This window comes from Cavia porcellus, unplaced genomic scaffold (assembly GCF_034190915.1).
Source record: "Cavia porcellus strain 051 isolate PalLab524CR breed Dunkin Hartley unplaced genomic scaffold, mCavPor4.1 scaffold_1, whole genome shotgun sequence".
In the NCBI taxonomy this organism is placed as follows: Eukaryota; Metazoa; Chordata; class Mammalia; order Rodentia; family Caviidae; genus Cavia; species Cavia porcellus.
Genome location: NW_026947484.1, coordinates 21725829 through 21744664, shown reverse-complemented (window position 1 = coordinate 21744664; position 18836 = coordinate 21725829). Strand labels below are relative to the sequence as shown.

Genomic DNA, 18836 nt, shown 5'->3' with positions numbered 1-18836 from the left:
AGATACTGTACTCTCACATGATTGTGATATGAGGTCAGAGTGCCCAGGGGAATGGGCTGATTCTGAGTACCCGGAAGTGTTCCTGGGAGTGTTATGCTCACCCTTTCCCTATTCTATGCCTGTGGGTATATATCTTTACCATGTCATTGTTGAGAGCATAACACAAATACCTTGGTTATCTAGCATTTAAAGTTATTAAGAATAATGAATTTGGAAATATATAATAGGAGAATAGATGGATATACAACCCAATGACATCACTGATCTAGGTGATTAGACTACATTTTCTATGATGTACTTTGAATGAGCTTTCTCTCAGAAACAAAGGTAAATTAGTTTTTCACTAAACACCTGGAATTTGAGTGATTATTTTTTATCAACCATGGGTCCCAAAAATATCAAACAAAGGAGGTATTGAATTAGTTTTCTTTAGATATGATACCCAAAAATTCTAGGCATAGTACATTAATGGAAGTGTTTTGACATCAGAAAGAAAAAGTCTTTATCTAATTCTTTATAATGTGTATGTAATAATGTAATTTTAAGGCACCACTTCAAAATAGAAAATTGATGTTGGAGATAATAACAATAAACAAAAATTAACCAAACTGGGCTCAGTGCCCAGGAAAACTAGCCAGACTCTAAGAGCTAGGCAAGGAATAAACTAATAGAGAGAAAAAAAAAAGGCAGAAATGAATAGACTTTTAACCATCTCCATTTAAAATGATCACTTTACAGTGTGCCAGCTATTGAGAAATTCTGTGTGTGGACTTTCATCATTGTGGGTGGGGTTCCTGTCTGACTCATTTCAATGACTAACTTCCAATGGAATTTGTCTTCCTGCATTGTGAATCTTAAACATAGCAGGCATGTACAGTGATTCTGCATTGTGTTTGAGCTTTTATAATGCTGTGAACTACTTGGAAACAAATGGACCAGAAATAAACATAGTAGTTAATATATCTTTAACTAAAGTTGGGAGGAAAACCTTCAGGTTTCCCAGGATACTTAAATGTCATATGATTTACATAAATGGGAGGAAATCGTCTTTGTGTGTTTAGGGGTGTGTGTCTAATACAGGAACACATGTTTTCCTGTTATTGAAAAGTATTCTTTAATCTTTTGAGCACATTTTAGGGCCTGCATATATTCCAGGTATGTTGTTTCCTTTAACATGAAAACACAAGAGCAGGATACAACTACCAGAGACACCTAATAGATCTCCCCCTTGTGTCATAGAAGACACAAAAGTAAATGAATCAAATTAAATAGACAGAGCCCTGACCACATTGGTAAGACTGGCTGCCTTATTTAGAGGAATGGTTATCCCCAAGCCTGGGAAGAGCGACTGTTTGTGATAGGAGACAAAAATATCCTCTGATCATAGATATGAAAGGGATGATAACTTTTAACCAAAAAAGTAAGTATAACTGATGTTAGACATTGGAGGCTTTTAACCAAATACAACCAAAACGATGGGCAAGAATCTAAAGCACTAATATTTTTGAGGGTATTTGTGTTTTTTTTTTTTTTTTTTTTTTTTTGTTTTCTGCATTCTGATTAGGAATGAAAGAAGATTGTGCTGGTCATAAAGACAGTCTTCAGGGCTGAGATTACAAGGTAACACCATCTGTAAGAGCAGAGTGGCTACCTTTCCTTTTCTTTTTTTGGTCTCTGCTCTCCAATTGCAGTGACCCCAGCCACCAAAGCTGTGAATCAGCTATCGAATGCATGAACCATAGTTTTGTTATCACCAAAGATGACTGGAGCAAGTGCCTTCTGTTCCTCATCCCACAAGAGTTCTTTTCCCATCTGCTGAGCATCTATATAGTTACTAAAAACAAAGAAATAATATGCAGTAGAGGCCTACTCTTCCATAAGGCAGTGACTAGAACTGAATCCTTTGTCTCTAGTGGTGCATTCTATTTCCCCTAGTTCTTTCATGTGATCACTGCTCTTTAATCACACGAACTGCACGTCCAGGACTCACGAGGAGCTTTGAGGAAGGCCCTTTTAAGACCCTAATTTACTCTCTCACCATCCTTGAGTCTTTAAGTCACAAAGTAAGTAAACATAGAAATGTACAGATGCTTCTCTCCTGGTATTTGAGAGGTGCTACTACCTGGGGCTACCCCGTTATCCTTGTCTTACAGGTATAATGGTGACCAGAATTAGTATGTGGGATATGTGCCCACGATGCCAAATACATCCATAATCAAATGTAAACTAGATAACAAACTGCATAACCTTGCAAAGTCAAATAGTTCATTTTAAAATATTTGTTTGTTTATGTGTTTGGGGTAAGGGATTATTGATTATCACTGAGTACTTACACTGGATTGTAAAACTGGAAACAGTCACTGGCAGTCCTTGAGGAAGAAGGAACTTTAATTTCCTTTAACATTCATCCTTTTTAATATTTCCTTTCTGATGCCTGTCAGCCTACTATGCTTCTTTCCCTACAATATGTAATTTATCACTTATAGTTTCTTTAAAGATGCTTGGGTATTATTCGTTCAGTTAAGTCATTCAATTGGATGAAGACTTAAAGCAGCAGCTCTCGCAGTAATCGTATAAACTGCTTGAGAAGATATATTGTGATTTTATTTCTTTTGTATTCACTCACCCCTCACCAGCGGCACACATTGATTAATTAATTAATTAATTAATTCATATTTTCCCACTCTCCTGCTCTCTTTTACGGGCATATGCACAGTAGGTATTGAGAGAGGAAGTAAACCAACCTGCAAGCCCACTAATCTGATGGATCATTTCTTGACAGTGACAAACAAGAAACCCACACAGGCATCTATCACAAAGGTCAAGCAGTTTGAAGGTTCCACGTCATTCGTTCGGAGATCACAGTGGATGCTGGAGCAGCTTCGCCAGGTCAATGGTATCGATCCTAATCGGGTGAGTGAATTATCCAATGCTGAACAAAGAATTTTCTTCACAAGATGACTCTCTGATTGACCTTGGTAGTGATGGTGGTTCTTTGAATCATACTTGAGGCTATTTCTTTATTTTAGTTATATGATGCCTGTTTTCTTCCTACAGAAAATTACAAATCTTTTAATTATGTTTGATAAAGGAACCTAAGGTGATGTATATGGACAAAATACTGCCTCCAATAATGTTTATCAACAAAAGTCAGGGTTCAGATAACCATGTGCATTGTTGTTAATATTAAAACACCGTATTCATGAGAGATTCATTTATCCTTCAATGCCACTAATGAAGATCATTCTACCAAAAATCAAGTAAATTAATGACATCTTAAAAATCATGTGTTAGAATTCTATTGGATTTTATAAGAAAGACATTTTAAAATGTAGTTATCAATTTGAAGAAACCAATCCCTCATTCCCTTTTGGGTTTTCTGCCTTTCTCTCTTTTTCTCTCTCTTTCTCTCTGACTCTCTGTCTCTCTCTGCATCTCTGTCTCTGTGTCTCTGTCTCTGTCTCTCTCTCGCTCTCTGTCTCTCCTCTTTGCTCCCTCCCTCTCAGGATCATCATCACCAATTCAATGATGAGGAAAAATAAAATGTAAATCATTATCATATACTTCAATAATAAAAAGGAATCTTTTTCTATGAGGCAAGATTAATAGTCATTGCTAAGAATGTCAATGAATCTTTTTTTCTAAGTACTCGGAAAGATAATGCACGGTATGAATTCTAATGCAGTTAAGCTGTCTTAACTTCTTTCTAGCCTCCAAAGGACACCTATAAATACTGTAATATTTGGAGTTTTCCTGATAAACAAATTTTTAAATTGAGCTTTACTGTTACCATTGTCGTTCAGTGTTTATGCACATTTCAATGGGAAAAGCTGGATGTAGTACTTTCAATAGATTGAAATTAGTATTTATTTCAATATCTTTTCCAGGATTCTGCAGAATTTGATTTGTTGTTTGAAAATGCTTTTGACCAGTGGGTAGCCAGCACAGCCTCAGAGAAGTGTACCTTCTTCCAGATCCTTCACCACACCTGCCAGAGGTACCTCACAGACAGGAAGCCAGAGTTTATTAACTGCCAGTCCAAAATTATGGGAGGTAAGTGAACATTTCTAAGGTATTAGTCATTTTCTTTCTTTAAACCCATAAGTGAAATGAATCAAATTTACATGTGTAGATCAATCAAACTTACATGTGTAAATTGTCTCCCTAGTGTAAAAAAAAAAAAAAAAAAAAACTAAAAGAATAGTAAGAGCCAAAATGTACAGCAGATATTGTGAAAATGAAAGGGAAAAAAAGTACTCAAGAGGAAAGAACAACTGGGATGGGAAAAGGAGAAAAGAAGGGGAAAGTTTGTATGTGTGTAAGTATACATATATATGTGTGCGTGTATATACATATATACACACAAAATAGATAACTATACTACTTATAACTGTAGGTTAATCAAAAAGAACAGTTTGTACTTTATTTGATCATTTTTCATGCCTAACTCTTCTAATTGAAATAGCTGCTTCTAAGATAACATTATGCAATATATTAACTATTGTTAATTCCCTACTATTTTTAAAAATTATGTATTGTTTCTATTCTTTTTTGGTTTAGTTTAGTTTTTAAAATAAAAAATAAATATATGAAATAATATCAGGGTGTCTTAAAACTAAAAAATAAAATAGAAAAAAAATATTCAGTAACATAGTTAGAAACAAAAAATCAAAATGTTTAAAACTAGACAGCATTGCAACCATTCTAGGAAGTTACTTGTATGCTAAGTCTAGACACAGTGGCATGTTTTCACTCACAGGGGAAAGGTAGTTTTTTTTAATAAGAAGTAGTCATTTAGCTGATATTACTTGTCCTGTGCGAACAATTCTACCACTTTACTAGAAAAATCTTTCAGTTTGGTTTCATTACTACCTTTTTAATAATGTCATTGCAGAGCACTGTTTTCCGGGTTACTTTTTCCTATTATTTCTAAAGATATTTTATAAATACTAATATAAAAATGTCAAATGCTGTCCCTTTATTTCAAATAACTGCCAGTCTCAAGTTTATCCTTACGTGACGCTCAGAGATCAGTTAGAATGAGTAGTAAAAACCTGTGTAATACAGTGGGGACCATCATGGGCACCATAATGATTTTTACACTTTTGGAAAATCTTTTTAGGTACTTTAAATTGCTAAAAGTATAAAAGCCTTGCCAATCACTCTAAGTAGGGAAGATGTTTTTATATCATTGGTCTTTTTGCTTGCCTATTTTCTTGTTTTTCAAATACATTTTTTAAATGCACTGACTTTAACTTAAGCAAACTTTTAACCAAGGTTACATTAGAAACATTGTATCTTCTCTTTTATATTAATATGAGATAGAATGCAGTACCAATGTGCACACTGTTGCTTTGCTAAACCTAGTCTGCTAGACCTTGGATGGAGAAGGTATTGTGCAGTTCTTCATTATTGTTTGTGAAATTATTTTACATTTTAAGAACCTTGAAAAGTCATTCTCAGGCTTTTATTATAGCTTCTTAATTTAGTCTCAGAAAAACAGGAGGTGATTAGTTGTGTGTATTTACTTCAAAGTGAAACAATGTATGGTACAAAACAGATTTTTTACACTAAAGAAAATATTAAACTGAGTTATTTCTAAAATACATTGAGATTTGGCTCTCTGGTTTGTCCATGTCACCACTGATCTTCAAAAAAAAAACCTACTTTGAAACTTCAGCTTTAAAAATTTGGTAAAGATTTGAAGGACACCTGGCATAGGAGCACTTGTGGTTCTTTTCAGTGATTAAAAAGTTGGCCAGAGATTTGGCTAGAATTTTCTCATGTTTTATTGGATGGAATATTCTTTTCTAGTCTAATGTTAGTTACTTTCTTGATCTTAAGTTTCTACCAAGAAACATTTTTTCTCATTGTCAGTGTGAGCAGTAATTTACATGAATAGCATCTCTAAAATTACTTTGCCATTATGGATTTGATGTTTGGTGGTTTTAATTTTTTTATTTTAAAGAAAATAAATCAAAACAAAACAGAGCAGAACAAAGCAAATCAGTACAGAACAATGCAAACAACATACAACTTCAAAGCAAGACAATAGTATATCAACAGTGGCTACCATAATGTCTCTTGCTTTCTTTTAAATAGTTGACCATACCTTCACACACAATAATATCAAACATAACAGAATAGTATAAAACCAATCAAATCAATAAAAGCATTACAGGACTTCAAAACCAGATAATAGGAAAACAACAATGGTTACTATAGTATCTCATTTTCTTCAAAAAAGTTGTCTATACTGCCACACATAATAAACTTAAAACACAGCAGAATAGAACCAATCAAAACAAAAGAATTCAAACATGATACGACTTCAAAACAAGATGATAGTAAATCATCAATGCCTGCCATAATGTATTGTTTTCTTCAGAATAACTGTTCATACCATCACAAATAATAAAATCAAACAAAAAAAGCAATTAAAGAAATGAATGAAAGCATTATAAGACTTCAAAACAAGATAATAGGAAACCAACTATGATTAACATAATGCATTCCATGATGTTCAAAATAGCTACCGCTACCATCCGACAGAGTAAAATCTAACAAAACAAGACAGAACAAAGGCAAACCTAACAAAACTGTGAAAACAGTGTAAGAGTTCAAGACAAGACAATAAGAAATTAACAGTAGTGAGCACTTTTCACTCCTGGGTGTTTTCCCTATCACTCTTACAGTAACTATTTTACTTTTAGATCTCATTAACTCCTTCTGTTTCTTATGCTAGGGTTCATGCATATGAGTTCAAACTGAAACTTGAAACATGAAAATGATCTCCAGTGCATCCATTTATCTACAAGAGCCTCAAGATTATTCTAGTTTATAACTGTGTAACTTTCTGGTTGATGAGAAGTTTACCCTTACTTTTGTTCTGATCTCCTGTCACATGATTCATAGATTTTAGTCTATGAATTTCCTTTCCAGTTAAATGTGTTTCTTGTGTACAGTGTATCTGTGGGTCTTGTTTCTTGAACCACTCTCCCTGTGTTTCTTTTTATTGGTAATTGAAGGCCATCTACATTAATAGTTACAACCAGCATACATTGGTTTCTCTCTGCAATGCTGTCTTCCTGCTGTTCACTGCTTTTTCACTGATACATATCACTCTTAGATTATGCTTCTTTGTATCATGTTCTAGCTGTTGAATTATTATCTCCTGATTCTTTGTTATTTTTAAGAGATCTTACTTTTCACAGTCACTAGCTGCAATCCTATCTTCAAGTCTGAAAATCTATCTTCAGTCTCTTTCAAATGGTTTTACCAGCTTTTGATTGACTTTTTAATTTCCTGGATATCTCTTTGAATCTGTTTCATGCATTGTAATTCCTTTCTATATTGTTCATTCAAGATTTCTATTATTTTCCTATGCTCCTCTTTTTTTAAAACCTGTGTCTTCTTTAGATAAGTTGAGCAATTCTGTCATTATGTTTGTGATGTCTACTTTACCTGAGACATTATTTCTGATTTTATTGCCTTTGCAACTTCACGAAGTTTCTTTACTTAAGTTATTATCCTCTCAGAGATTTCAGGTGTGTGACTTCCATTTTCTTCCATGACTATATCTCTCAGACTTGTTCTGTGTGGGCTGGAGGTCTGACATTGCCTTTTGCTCCTTTGTTTTCACGTGCTTCTGGGTTCCTCCCAACAAGCTGATTGTGCAGCCTCAGACACTTTGCACTTTGGCTGCCCTTCCGTGATTAGGGGGAATTGGATAGGCACCTGGGATCCTTGACCCCAGATTTATATGGAGGTAGCAGGGTGTGGGGCAGGCTTCTCCAGACTTGTACAGCTACACTGGAGCATCCCTCAATGACCAGGTATGCATGTAGGTGGGGTTGTTTCTCAGCCTGCATGTCTATACTGAGACTCCTGTGATGGTGGCAGGCATATAGGGGTGTGTTTGCCTGATTCTCCCAGTTGGTGATGGCTGCCTGAAGGAACCAAGGGCCTCCAATGGTGGCCTACAAATGCATGGGGCTTGCCTGACTGTGTGTCCCTGCTCCTGCTGGCTGCCGGCAGGAAGGAGTCTTCCAGTGGTAGCATGTGGCAGGCTGAAGCAGATCTGCTGGCTCTCTCTGCCCACACTAGCTGCCTACAGGAAGGAGCCTTCTGGTGGTGGTGCCTGGCAGGGGGAGGTGGATCTGTCTGGCTCTCTCTGTCCACACTGACTACCCGCAGGCAGGAGCCTAACAGCAGTGGCTGGCAGGCAGAGTTGAATCTGCTGGCTCTCTCTGCCCATGCTGACTGCTTGCAGGAAAGAGCCTTCTGGTGGCAACAGCTGGCAGGCAGAGGTGAATCTGCTCCTGATTTGATGTTTTTAATGCTCTTGGAAAAAGAGCCTTCCTGTGCATTCCACTTCATGGTCCATCCTAAGAACAGAATGATCTTAGGATGCCAACCCAGTACCATAGGGACTTGAGTACTTCTAACATGTTCCTTATTAACATTCTTGGATATCCTCAGAGCTTTCCACAAGTCATATCCAGCTGTTTCTGTGAGTCATTGACCCAGTGCCTCAGAGATTTCCATTACCTGATGAACTTCAAATGGTGCAGAGTTGAGGTGGAAACTCATAATGTTAAATTATGTAATTGGAGAACACTAAAGATTGCTTTCCTATAGCTAGAAAAAAGGGTAAGTTAATGAGATAAATTACCAGAATTAGTTTTTCCTATTGTGACTACAGACATGTGATTTTGTTGTTTCGTTTTGTTTTCTTTGTTTTTGTTTCATCTTCACTGGACCAGTTTCCCAAATGTAACATATGGATGCTAGAGGAAATAGTATCTTTAGCCTCTTTTAGTTCTAGCATTTTTAGTATATGTAATTCTTAAGTTAGTATTTTATTGTATGGGTTTATTGTTTCTTAAGAAATTAAACAAAGAGTTTAGTGCAGTTAAATATAGACTGGTCCTGGATTTCTAAGAAGGGAAAAGAAGAAAGCTAATAGTAACCATGTTGCAATTTATTGACAGCGCATGTCTTATGAATGCAATTGTCTTTTTTAAATAGTTGCTTAGCCTTGGCAACAGTTGTACTTACATACCCTAAGGAATTAATACGCTGATTAGTCTTCTTTTTTCCAATTATTCCACTTCTGACACTTAAAAATAATGTGTTTTGGGGATCACTAGATTCTGACTCCTTCAACTTCTACATAACTGCCCCATATACTGCAAAAGAAATCCATTTCTAATTTCACAGAATCATTAAGTATTTGTTACACTTGGGCCATAAGGACTAAATACAACGCATACTGTAAAATTTGAGTTTTGTGATTTTAGAGCACTAATGTTGGTATTTGTATGCTGCCTCCCCCATACTTTAATGTTATCTTAGTTTTTAAAACCACCTTTGAAAAAGCACTTCATTATCTCCATTTTACAGAGAAGGAAGAAACAGAATCAGGGAGATTATTAAATAACTTGCTGAAGGTTATGATGCTAGTTAGTAGAGATAAGATTCCAACAACAGATTCAGTCAGCTCTGAAAGAATTTATTGTAGAGATACTGATGGCATATTCTAGGAAACACCATTTGCAGTGTCTTTTAATAAATAGTGCCCCCTGTAGCTGTTCAGGAATTGTTAGAAATATTGTAGCCAGCACAGTCCCAGCTTTAAAGGAAGGAGAAGACTAGAAATAATGGATAGTTCTAACTTTTTTCTTGTTATATCATAGGTATATTATTAGGATAATAACACTTATTTTTCTTTGTCTTAAGAACCATCAAGTCGAGTCATCAAGGGCCTTTAAAAGTCATCTCACTTTTGCCTTTTGTTTTTATTTCCCATAACTTCTATATATTACATAAATGAAAACCTGGGAAATATTATGTAGTCCTGGCCATTCACAAGGCCTCTTGGGTGCTTTGTATCTGATCTAGCCTGTCACTGGGAAAACAGGCCCTGCAGTTTTGAATGACTTTTTCAAGGTCAAAGGACTAAAAGCAAATCTCTCTTCCCACCAAGCAACATTTCCTTATTATCAATTCAGTGTAAGATTGCCATTGAAATATCTGTGATCCCATGTACCTCTACTCTTACATTTTTTGATTGTGTATATCCCATGGCATTATATTTTTCTTTTTATCTTAGAGAAGATCAATTAAATAGAAGTAAAATGGACCCTGGCAGGTTTGAAGTTCTTTTCTCCAAAATTTGATATTTCCTTCCTTCCTTCCTTCTATGGTTAGATCTAAATATATCCCTTTGTTCAGAAATAGGACTTAGATCATTATTTCATTAATGGATTAATCTATTGACCCTCACCCTAATTTTATGACCTTTTGGGAACATTACACAAATTTAAGAGGTGGGATCTAGTTGGAGTGTTTCATGAAGGAATGAACTTGAGGACATACGTTGTCACTGGTCCATTCCCTCTGACTCTGCCTCTGTCGGCTTCCTGAACCATCTTGCCCTCTCTGTCCCATGACTTCCATAAAATGAGCAGCTTCTCTCCATCATGCTTTTCTGTCATAATGCTTCTGCCATGTAGCTATTAACTATAGACTGAAACAATGAGCCAAAATAAACCTATCCATCTTTATTTTCTTCAGTGATGAAAACTCACTAACATATCTCTTCAGGACAGTTTGGAAAGCTGAGCTCTTCTATTGCTAATTTAGGATGAAGGAAAGTAAATAATAAATTCTTTAGGGCTAATTGAAGGCCCTCATAAACTGAAATAGGACAGGATGCTCTAATGAAGTGTACAGGGAAAAGTGCTGGCTTTCTGTCATGCATCTCACAGCATCTTTGGATTGTTAAAAATCAATAAGCTAGGACAGAGTTATCAAGATCATTTCTAACCTCCATTCTCCTCTCTTTTAGTTCACTAAACATCAGTCACCTTTCAAAAATTTAAAGCTAATGTATAGTTTTCTGGCTCCTTAAACTGCTAACAACTTGAGGAGACTGAAGACAGATGTGTGGAACAAGTTCTGGCTGCTGAAATGTAGGACGGTATCATGAATCACTTCCTGAAAGTGAAGTTGCTGGTTCACATGGGTCAGATGTACTTCTTTTGATAGCGTAGTCTTTATTGTCTGTATTTATTGTAAGCAGAGATGATGGTACAATATTATATTTGTGTTAACACATTTGTTATTGAGCCTTTGACTCCAGAGAACGTACTTACTTTCAGCTAATTCATTTCAAAGAAACATGGTCTGCTTCCAAAAGAGCATCAGTTTAGATAATGGACATTTCATATTAATTCAGGGTCCCAAGGGAGACTTTGTTGTTCTACATACTCCATTATTCTTAGTCAAATATGAACAATTGCCACATGACTCTCATGTTGTTATTTTATTTATGCTACCCTTTTGCAGTGACTTCTGTTGCTCTGTGATTTCTGTGCATAATGAAGGTTAAAAATCCTTTACTGGAAATGCTTGGAACAAGAAGTGCTCTGACTTCAGTTTCTGAATTCTGGAATATTGCAAGGTTTATGAGACATGGAACCCAAGTCTAAAAACAAAATCCATTTATGTTTCATATGCACTTTATACACATAACCTGAAGTTAATTTCATCCGATATTTTTATAATTTTGTATGTGAAACAAATTTTGTGTATTGGAGCTGAAGAAGCTTGGAGTCTTTTTTCCCTTGGAGACACAACATAAATTGTGTGGTGAGCCTGTGTTTTCTCACTTGTATCATGTCAGCATTCAAAACATTTTCTGAAGCATTTTGGTTTGCACGTTTCCAGATTAAGTTTGTTCAACTTGTGCTCTGAACCTTATAGCAATCTTTAAAAGTTTTGAAACCCACAAAGTAAGTTCTTTACACCTAATTTTTTGGTTTTGTTTTTGGTCAATAAATGATATAAATTGCTTGCAGGGAAAATAATTTATTCTTTAAGGTGAGTAGAAACTGAGGCATATCCTAACATTCTTCATGAATGCTAAACCCAAACTACCTGGCTAACTCATTCAGTAACCTCTTAATCTTCTACCTATTTTATGTGTCATCCTTTAGTACATCCTCTTACTAGTTTTTGAGACCCTGTTTTGCACATTTCTTTATTGATACAACCAAGCTTTTATTCATCGCTGTCCACACACTGGACTTGGAGCTATCTGTAGAGACCCAGCCACCAAGTAGGCGCCTTCACCAATGTAACTTCTCTGGTGAACTTCATATGTAAGCAGTATAGCACATTTCCTAAGGACAAAGTTGTAATTCAGCCGCTTTTGTAAAAAGGGCTAGCATTTGCCAGATACAGACAGGATGAAATAAGCTCTTTCTCATTTCAACAGTTAATCTAGATAGTTTTATTTCAATGTTAGCTATCTTCAGAGTCTGGAATGTGGTAGATTGTTTCTCCATGAAGCAGGCTATTTTAAAGTACCAAAGATTTGCAGCAGCAGGGAAGGGTATTTCACAAGCACTGCCCTTTCTCAGACAGCTCTTCAGGTGATGCTATAAAGCCCACACTTCAAAGTGCTATTAGAATTCTGGGGACACAGATGTCTCTGATGTTTCCTTTATCCCAGGCTGGCCTTTGTTTGCCCCTGCTCATTTGTATGCCAGAAAGGAAACCCAAATGGCTTTACTCTAGATTCCCCTGGGGTGGACAGAATCTAAAGATTCAATCACAATGTGACTTTGTATTTTATTTTTCTTCCAACAATACAAGGTCATCCCTTAGTGAAGTGTGCAGATATGTCACCTTGTAAATGTCCCAGGTGTGAGTAGTATGAAGTGAGAGAACAAATACTTTTTTAAAAATGATTTCTAACTGGGTTCTTATGGAGGGAGGGAGTGATTGATATGATCATTCTTAATACTAATTTATTAATAAGGTGCTTTAAAGGAATTTATAATATTTGGCATAATTGCTTTATGTCTTCTTTTCATTTTAATTATTTTTTTTTATCAATGAAGAAAGGCTTCATGGGAAATAAACCTCATGTTCTTCTACATTCTCTGAGTAGAAACACATTAAAACAAATTGCTTCTCAAGAATAAAATCATGTCTCATTTTAGTTCCACTAATCAAACTTCTGTATATTTAGGCATGCATAGTCTTTCTGTCTCTCTCTCTTTCTGTGTCTTTGTGTCTCTGTCTTTCTGACTGTTTATCTCTCTCTCTCTCTCTCTCTCTCTCTCTCTCTCTCTCTCTCTCTCTGTCACACACACACATATGCACAGTCAAAATCACAGACTTACAATTTATTTTTTCATAACTCCATTTTCCTCATGGAAGCTAATACATTTTTTTTTTCCTAAACAGTCTATTTCATTTAAGACTTGCTCTTTAGGGCTGAGATTATAACTCAGTGGTAGTGTTTGTCCAGGATGTGCAATATTCTAGGTTCAATCCCTAGGACTATCAAAAAAAAAAAAAAGAGGGGAAAGTAAAAAATAATGTGCCTTATAAAAACTTTGTGTGCAAAGAACAAGTTAAGAATAAGAGCAGAAACATACACCAGTAATAGAGTAGTAAAAATATCTAAGATGGGCACAGCAATGCGAGTTTATAATCCCTGTGCTTGGGAGGCTTACGCAGGACAGTGAGTTGGAAGCCAAGTCTACATAGTGAGTTCATGTGCTACATAACGAGACCATGTCTCAAAAACCAACGAAAGAAATTTAAAATTAGTAAAGCCCAATTTGCGGGAATTTTTTGCTTTTATTACTTGGTTCCCACCAACCCAGGGTGCTATTGTGTCAAGCACAAGTGTATTTATGTTACCATACAGCCCACTGATAGTACCATCTGATGCTGGCTGAGCACTGTTAGGATCATGCCATTCCAGCATTTGGAAATTTCATAGATTTGTTGTTCTAACTTAGGGTGACACTCCTAGTCATGTGTACATGAGCTTTTTCATATTTCTTGATTCAGTCATTTAGTTTCATCTTGTTCCCACATCATGAATGAAAGATAAATGCTTTTAAGTGAAAAAAAAACCTGACGTAACCAAGGACTGTTTTTTTAGATTCCATCCAATTCTGTGCATGATATAAATGACTAGTAACTAAGGAGAAACTGGGTCACAGATGCAGAGTTTTTTTCATTGCTTATTGGCTGTAATCTACACTAAAATGCTTATTGTGAAACAGCTGGCGGGGTCTGGCCAGTCATCCTCTCCCAGATGTTGAGTCTGTGCATTCATTTCTTTTGAATCATGTCTCTCCATTAAGATCTTGAACCAAATCAAGGGCACTTCCAAAGTATCATTTAATGGGTTGACAAGGATTATGAACATATTTTTTCTGACCCACGCTTAAATAATCTGAAATAGGTAAGAGTCATCCCTGCTTTTAGAATGAAACAAAGGCTTGGTATAATGAAGATAGTGCAGACTGGGTTTACTTATCCTGGCCTTTGGTATCTCTGTGACTTTCTCTAAACTCTTTATAGTCACCCTTCCTGTGCTTGTTCTGTATTGTGAACAGTACAGATACCACTTGAAAGTGTGCTATGAGTATTAAAGTAAATTTTTGAAAGTTAAATCAAGTTGTTCTAATGTTTTAAACAGAAAGTACCCATGTATGCTTAAATATTCTATTTTTTAAAGTGGAAATTATACTATGCATATTCATGTTATATAATTTCTTCCAGAATAATTACCAAAGCCTTCTCTTATGAAGAAGAGAGAAATATTTTTGAGCTTTCCTAGTGGTATTTCCTAGTCCATGTTTGATATAAGAATTGAAAACAATTCTTTTTTCCAAGTGGACAGTATCTGAGCTGTATTATAGACATTTCAGATGTCTAGGATGGTGAGTTGTTTGCCATGGTTTTATAGAATGCTGAATGTGTTGCATTTGATGTTTGACATTTGTAGAGTGCATATGTTATTGCTGACTTACCAAAACAATGGTATTCAAAATATATCAAGTAATACAAAGTTCAGAGCACATAATTCAAATCTTCTACTAGGAAAGACCTGAAGCCTGATTCCTGAACTTTATAAGAGAATGGAAATACACTTTTTCCAACAATATATCTTCAGTCTAGAATACTTCCTTGATTTCAGGTCTTGTTACACTACCAAATGTGGAGACATAAGAATCAGAATAAACTTGCTCAATATTGGGAAGAACTTAGTGGTATTTCTAAAACAGACATAAAATATGCCAAAAGTTTTAAATGCACAGACAAATACAATTTTTTAAAGGATCTTCGAGGAATAAATTTGTTAACCAATTTTTCAAGGAAGAACATTTTAAAAATCCAGGTGTAATGTAACTATAATAGCTGAAAATTTAGCACTTAAAAGATAAATATCTTTAATCCCTGATAATAAAGATGCAGTTTCTTCAATTAGAAATCTCATTTTTATAAAAATTTTGCTTCATTGTCCTTGTTTTTGTTATTTTGCATAGGTAAATAAATATACTATCACTAGTTAATTAGCATTTAAAAGCTTCTATCCTGCTGTAGCATAAAAACCAAAACTGAAAATTACATGAAATTTTAGTGAAAATAAGCTGTAAATTCTCAAGAATAATAACTAAAAGAGATTATTTAATGATTTACTCCTGCTTCTGTGAAACCCACTCCAGATACCTTTTGGACAATAGGTCTGATTACAATCTTCAGGATTAGAATGATGTTAATTGTATCTATTCCTTTCCTAAAACAGAGCTAAGGAACTTGAGCAAACTATCTGAGAACTTACACAGAAATGTCGTATTTCTAAAAGCATTAGTCAAGGGATGCATGAAGTAGCTCCCCTCACTCTATCACTGTTGTTTCTGAACATTACAGGAAATCATTAAATTTAACATAAATAGTTGTTTGAAATCTGGATAGTGAAACTTGTAACTGCTTATTTCCTACTCTTTTACCTAGAACATATCTACCCACAATTAGGTCTATTGCATGAAGCAGTAGCATTAAGCTTCCAAGATTTGACTAATAAAAATAAAGGATATATTATATGGAATATGTTTATACGAAAAATAAAAGTTACTAAAAGGTTAAGTTAAAAAAAAATCACCCAATATTTTTCTGGAATTCAGGTGTTACTAAATGTATTTTTGTCTGGCAAACTTTATGTACATCCATTCTTTCAGATTGTAGCTAACCATAAAAACATAGAAAATAAGACTGTTTTATTGTTATATAGACAGGCTTTAAAATAGCCAAATAATTACAGTGTTTTCCAGAGAATTCAAGATGAACATCTCAAATGCATGATGGATTGGTAATTAAAAGATGAAAATATATGAAAAGTATCAGAAAAGTGCTAAAGTATGAGTGCCCAACTTTCAGGATTAATGTCTTATTGTGACTACATAAAATAATGCTGTAAAATGCAAATTAGTAGTAGTAAGGAATGTAAGAATTCCACTAAAGCAGTTTGTAACAGGATATCTGATTCCTGATGAATTTTGCACTGGGAAGAAAGTTCGAATCTGACCATGGATGCCTGGCTTTGTTTTTGAGGATTATTTTCCTGTCAAGAACAAAAGATGCTTACTATAGATTCCCAAGGGCACTCAAGGAGCTAAAACCTCTTGTTCATAAGAGAAGAGTAATAAATAAGCCTAGTATCCAAAGAATTGAGAATAAAGAAATCTAACAGGAAGATGTCACTTTAAAATTCTGGGCTTCCTCTTTGACTAATCTAATAACGTTCTTGGTAAAGTGACTGGCCTCTCTTGAGTCCTTTGGAAAACTCCATGGCATGGTTTGGCTGAAAGTGCTGGCTCATCTTTCACGGCATTGTTGTCTGTGTTGCGATGTTGCACTGTTTTCTATCTCTTACTGGAAAGAAAGCAAACATGGAAGGTTATCCTGATTTCACGTTTTTTAATTAATTAATTAAGTTTATTGGTACATTCTAGACATACATACTGATTGCATTATGTATGGAATTGCATCCTAGGGAATGTGTACCTGTACGTGACACAACTTTATTCATTTTTCCCCATTCTTCCATCCACTTTCAACCCCTCGTTGCCTTCCTTATTTACAAAAACTTTGTTTAGGTTTCTTCCTTTTTTTCTTATCAGGTTTTTAAATTTTCCCCCTTGCCCATCCTTCATTCCCCTTTCTATTTGAACATTTTCTTCCTATTTCACAGTATCTAGTATGCATTTTGGTCTTTATTTACAGATTTAGTTTCTCACACCAGAGAAACAATGTGGTATTTATACATATATTTCTGGCTTATTTCACTTAAAAGTATGCCCTCAAAGTGCATTTGCTTAGCTAGAAATGTCTAAAATTTATCCTTTTTAATGGCCTGCATTATAGAAAAAAACCCACAACTTCTTTATCCATTCACCAGTTCATTGGTATTTGGGCTGTCCTAGGATTTGGCTATTACAAACTATGCTGCTATAAACATTGGTGTGTATGTATTGCTGTGGCATGATGCTTTTAATTCTTTCAGAAAAAAAAAAAACCCATCTGGGTCAAATAGAACTTCTAGTGCTAACTTTTTGAGCAATCTCCACACTGATTTCCACAGTGATTGCACCAGTCTACACTCCCATCAACAGTGGAGAAGTGTTCCCTTTTCACCACAGCCCCACCATCATTTGTTATTGGATGATTTCTTTTTATTTTATTTAAAGAGAGAGAGAGAAAAAAAGAAAGGACATAAAAAAAAACAATGTAGTAAAAGGGTACAAATAATACAGTATTTCTAGAAAAAAATTCATACAGTACAAAATCACCAGTAATAGGTTACATATTATCTTCCCAGAAACAGTTGTCCATCTAACTAAATTAAAGCATATAAAGTGAACATTCACATAGTGAAATTGGAGACAGTTCCGTTCAATGATCCAACGAAAGCCCGGTTATATGGTTTTTCATCCTACACACTCGAACTTACCTGCGGTTATATCCCTTAGTCCACCTTACTTTCCTCTCGTTTTTACAGTAACAATTAGACTTTTAGGGTTTATTACTCTCGCGGTTCTTATTACTTTTTTGAAGAGAATAAAACCAAATGTGAATAAGTAAAACAGAGTCAGTTAGAACAGAAGGGTGGGCATAGCATGTGATGCAAAAATAGAATACCAGGTGATCAAAAGTGGTTACCATTGTACAACTTGCTATTTTTAAACTGAGTTGTCTATATCATCAGGTATAATAGAATTGATCAAAACAGTACAGAACAAAACCAATAAAATCTACACTGAGGACCTTACAGAACTTCAAAAAAAAAAAAAAAGGATGATAATCAATCCACATTGGGCATCATAGTATATCTTATTGCCTTCAAAGTGATTGCCTATACCCTCAAACTTGATACTATCAAACAAAATAGAATATATAATAATAAGACAAAACAAGATGGGGAGAACAATAATGGGGTTCAAGTCAGGTTAATAGGACAACAAAAAAGTTACTATAATATATCCCGTTATTTTTTAATTTGGTTTTCCCTTAATTACAAAAATGAGAGAAAATAGATTAATTTAAAAAGAGGGGGGAGATTGAGATAAGACATTGTAATAGAACAACGAAGGGCAGAACCGAGCAATTCAAGCATCAATATGTTTCATCACCAGATAATCTAACATAATAGTAGTCGCCATAGTGTCTCTTTCCTTAAATTATTTGAGTGTTACTTCCATGCTATAATATCAAGCATATCTAGATAGTGTGAAGCCTTTCAAGAGAATGCAAGAGTTACAGGGTATTTAGAACCTGCTAATAGAAAACAAACAATGGTTTCTATATTATCTCTTTGCTTATAAAGAATTTTGTTTAGACTATAGCATATAGTGAGATATAGTAAGATACAACATGTTAAAACCAGTGGAAACAGACAAACAACAGCTTGATGGGACTTCCAAACAAGACGATATTAATTCAGCACTAGCTTTTATGTTGTG

General features: G+C 35.0%; 1 protein-coding gene across 2 annotated transcripts in view; it reads left to right on the top strand.

Moving 5' to 3' along the window:
• Window positions 1-18836, top strand: part of Stxbp6 (syntaxin binding protein 6) — a 294011-nt gene that overhangs the window by 215219 nt on the left and 59956 nt on the right. For both annotated transcript variants that reach the window (XM_003464759.5, XM_063246316.1), the window contains 2 exons: window positions 2783-2913; window positions 3888-4053. In XM_003464759.5, coding sequence (XP_003464807.1) covers window positions 2783-2913; window positions 3888-4053 — 297 coding nt within the window. The remainder of the gene's footprint in view (window positions 1-2782; window positions 2914-3887; window positions 4054-18836) is intronic.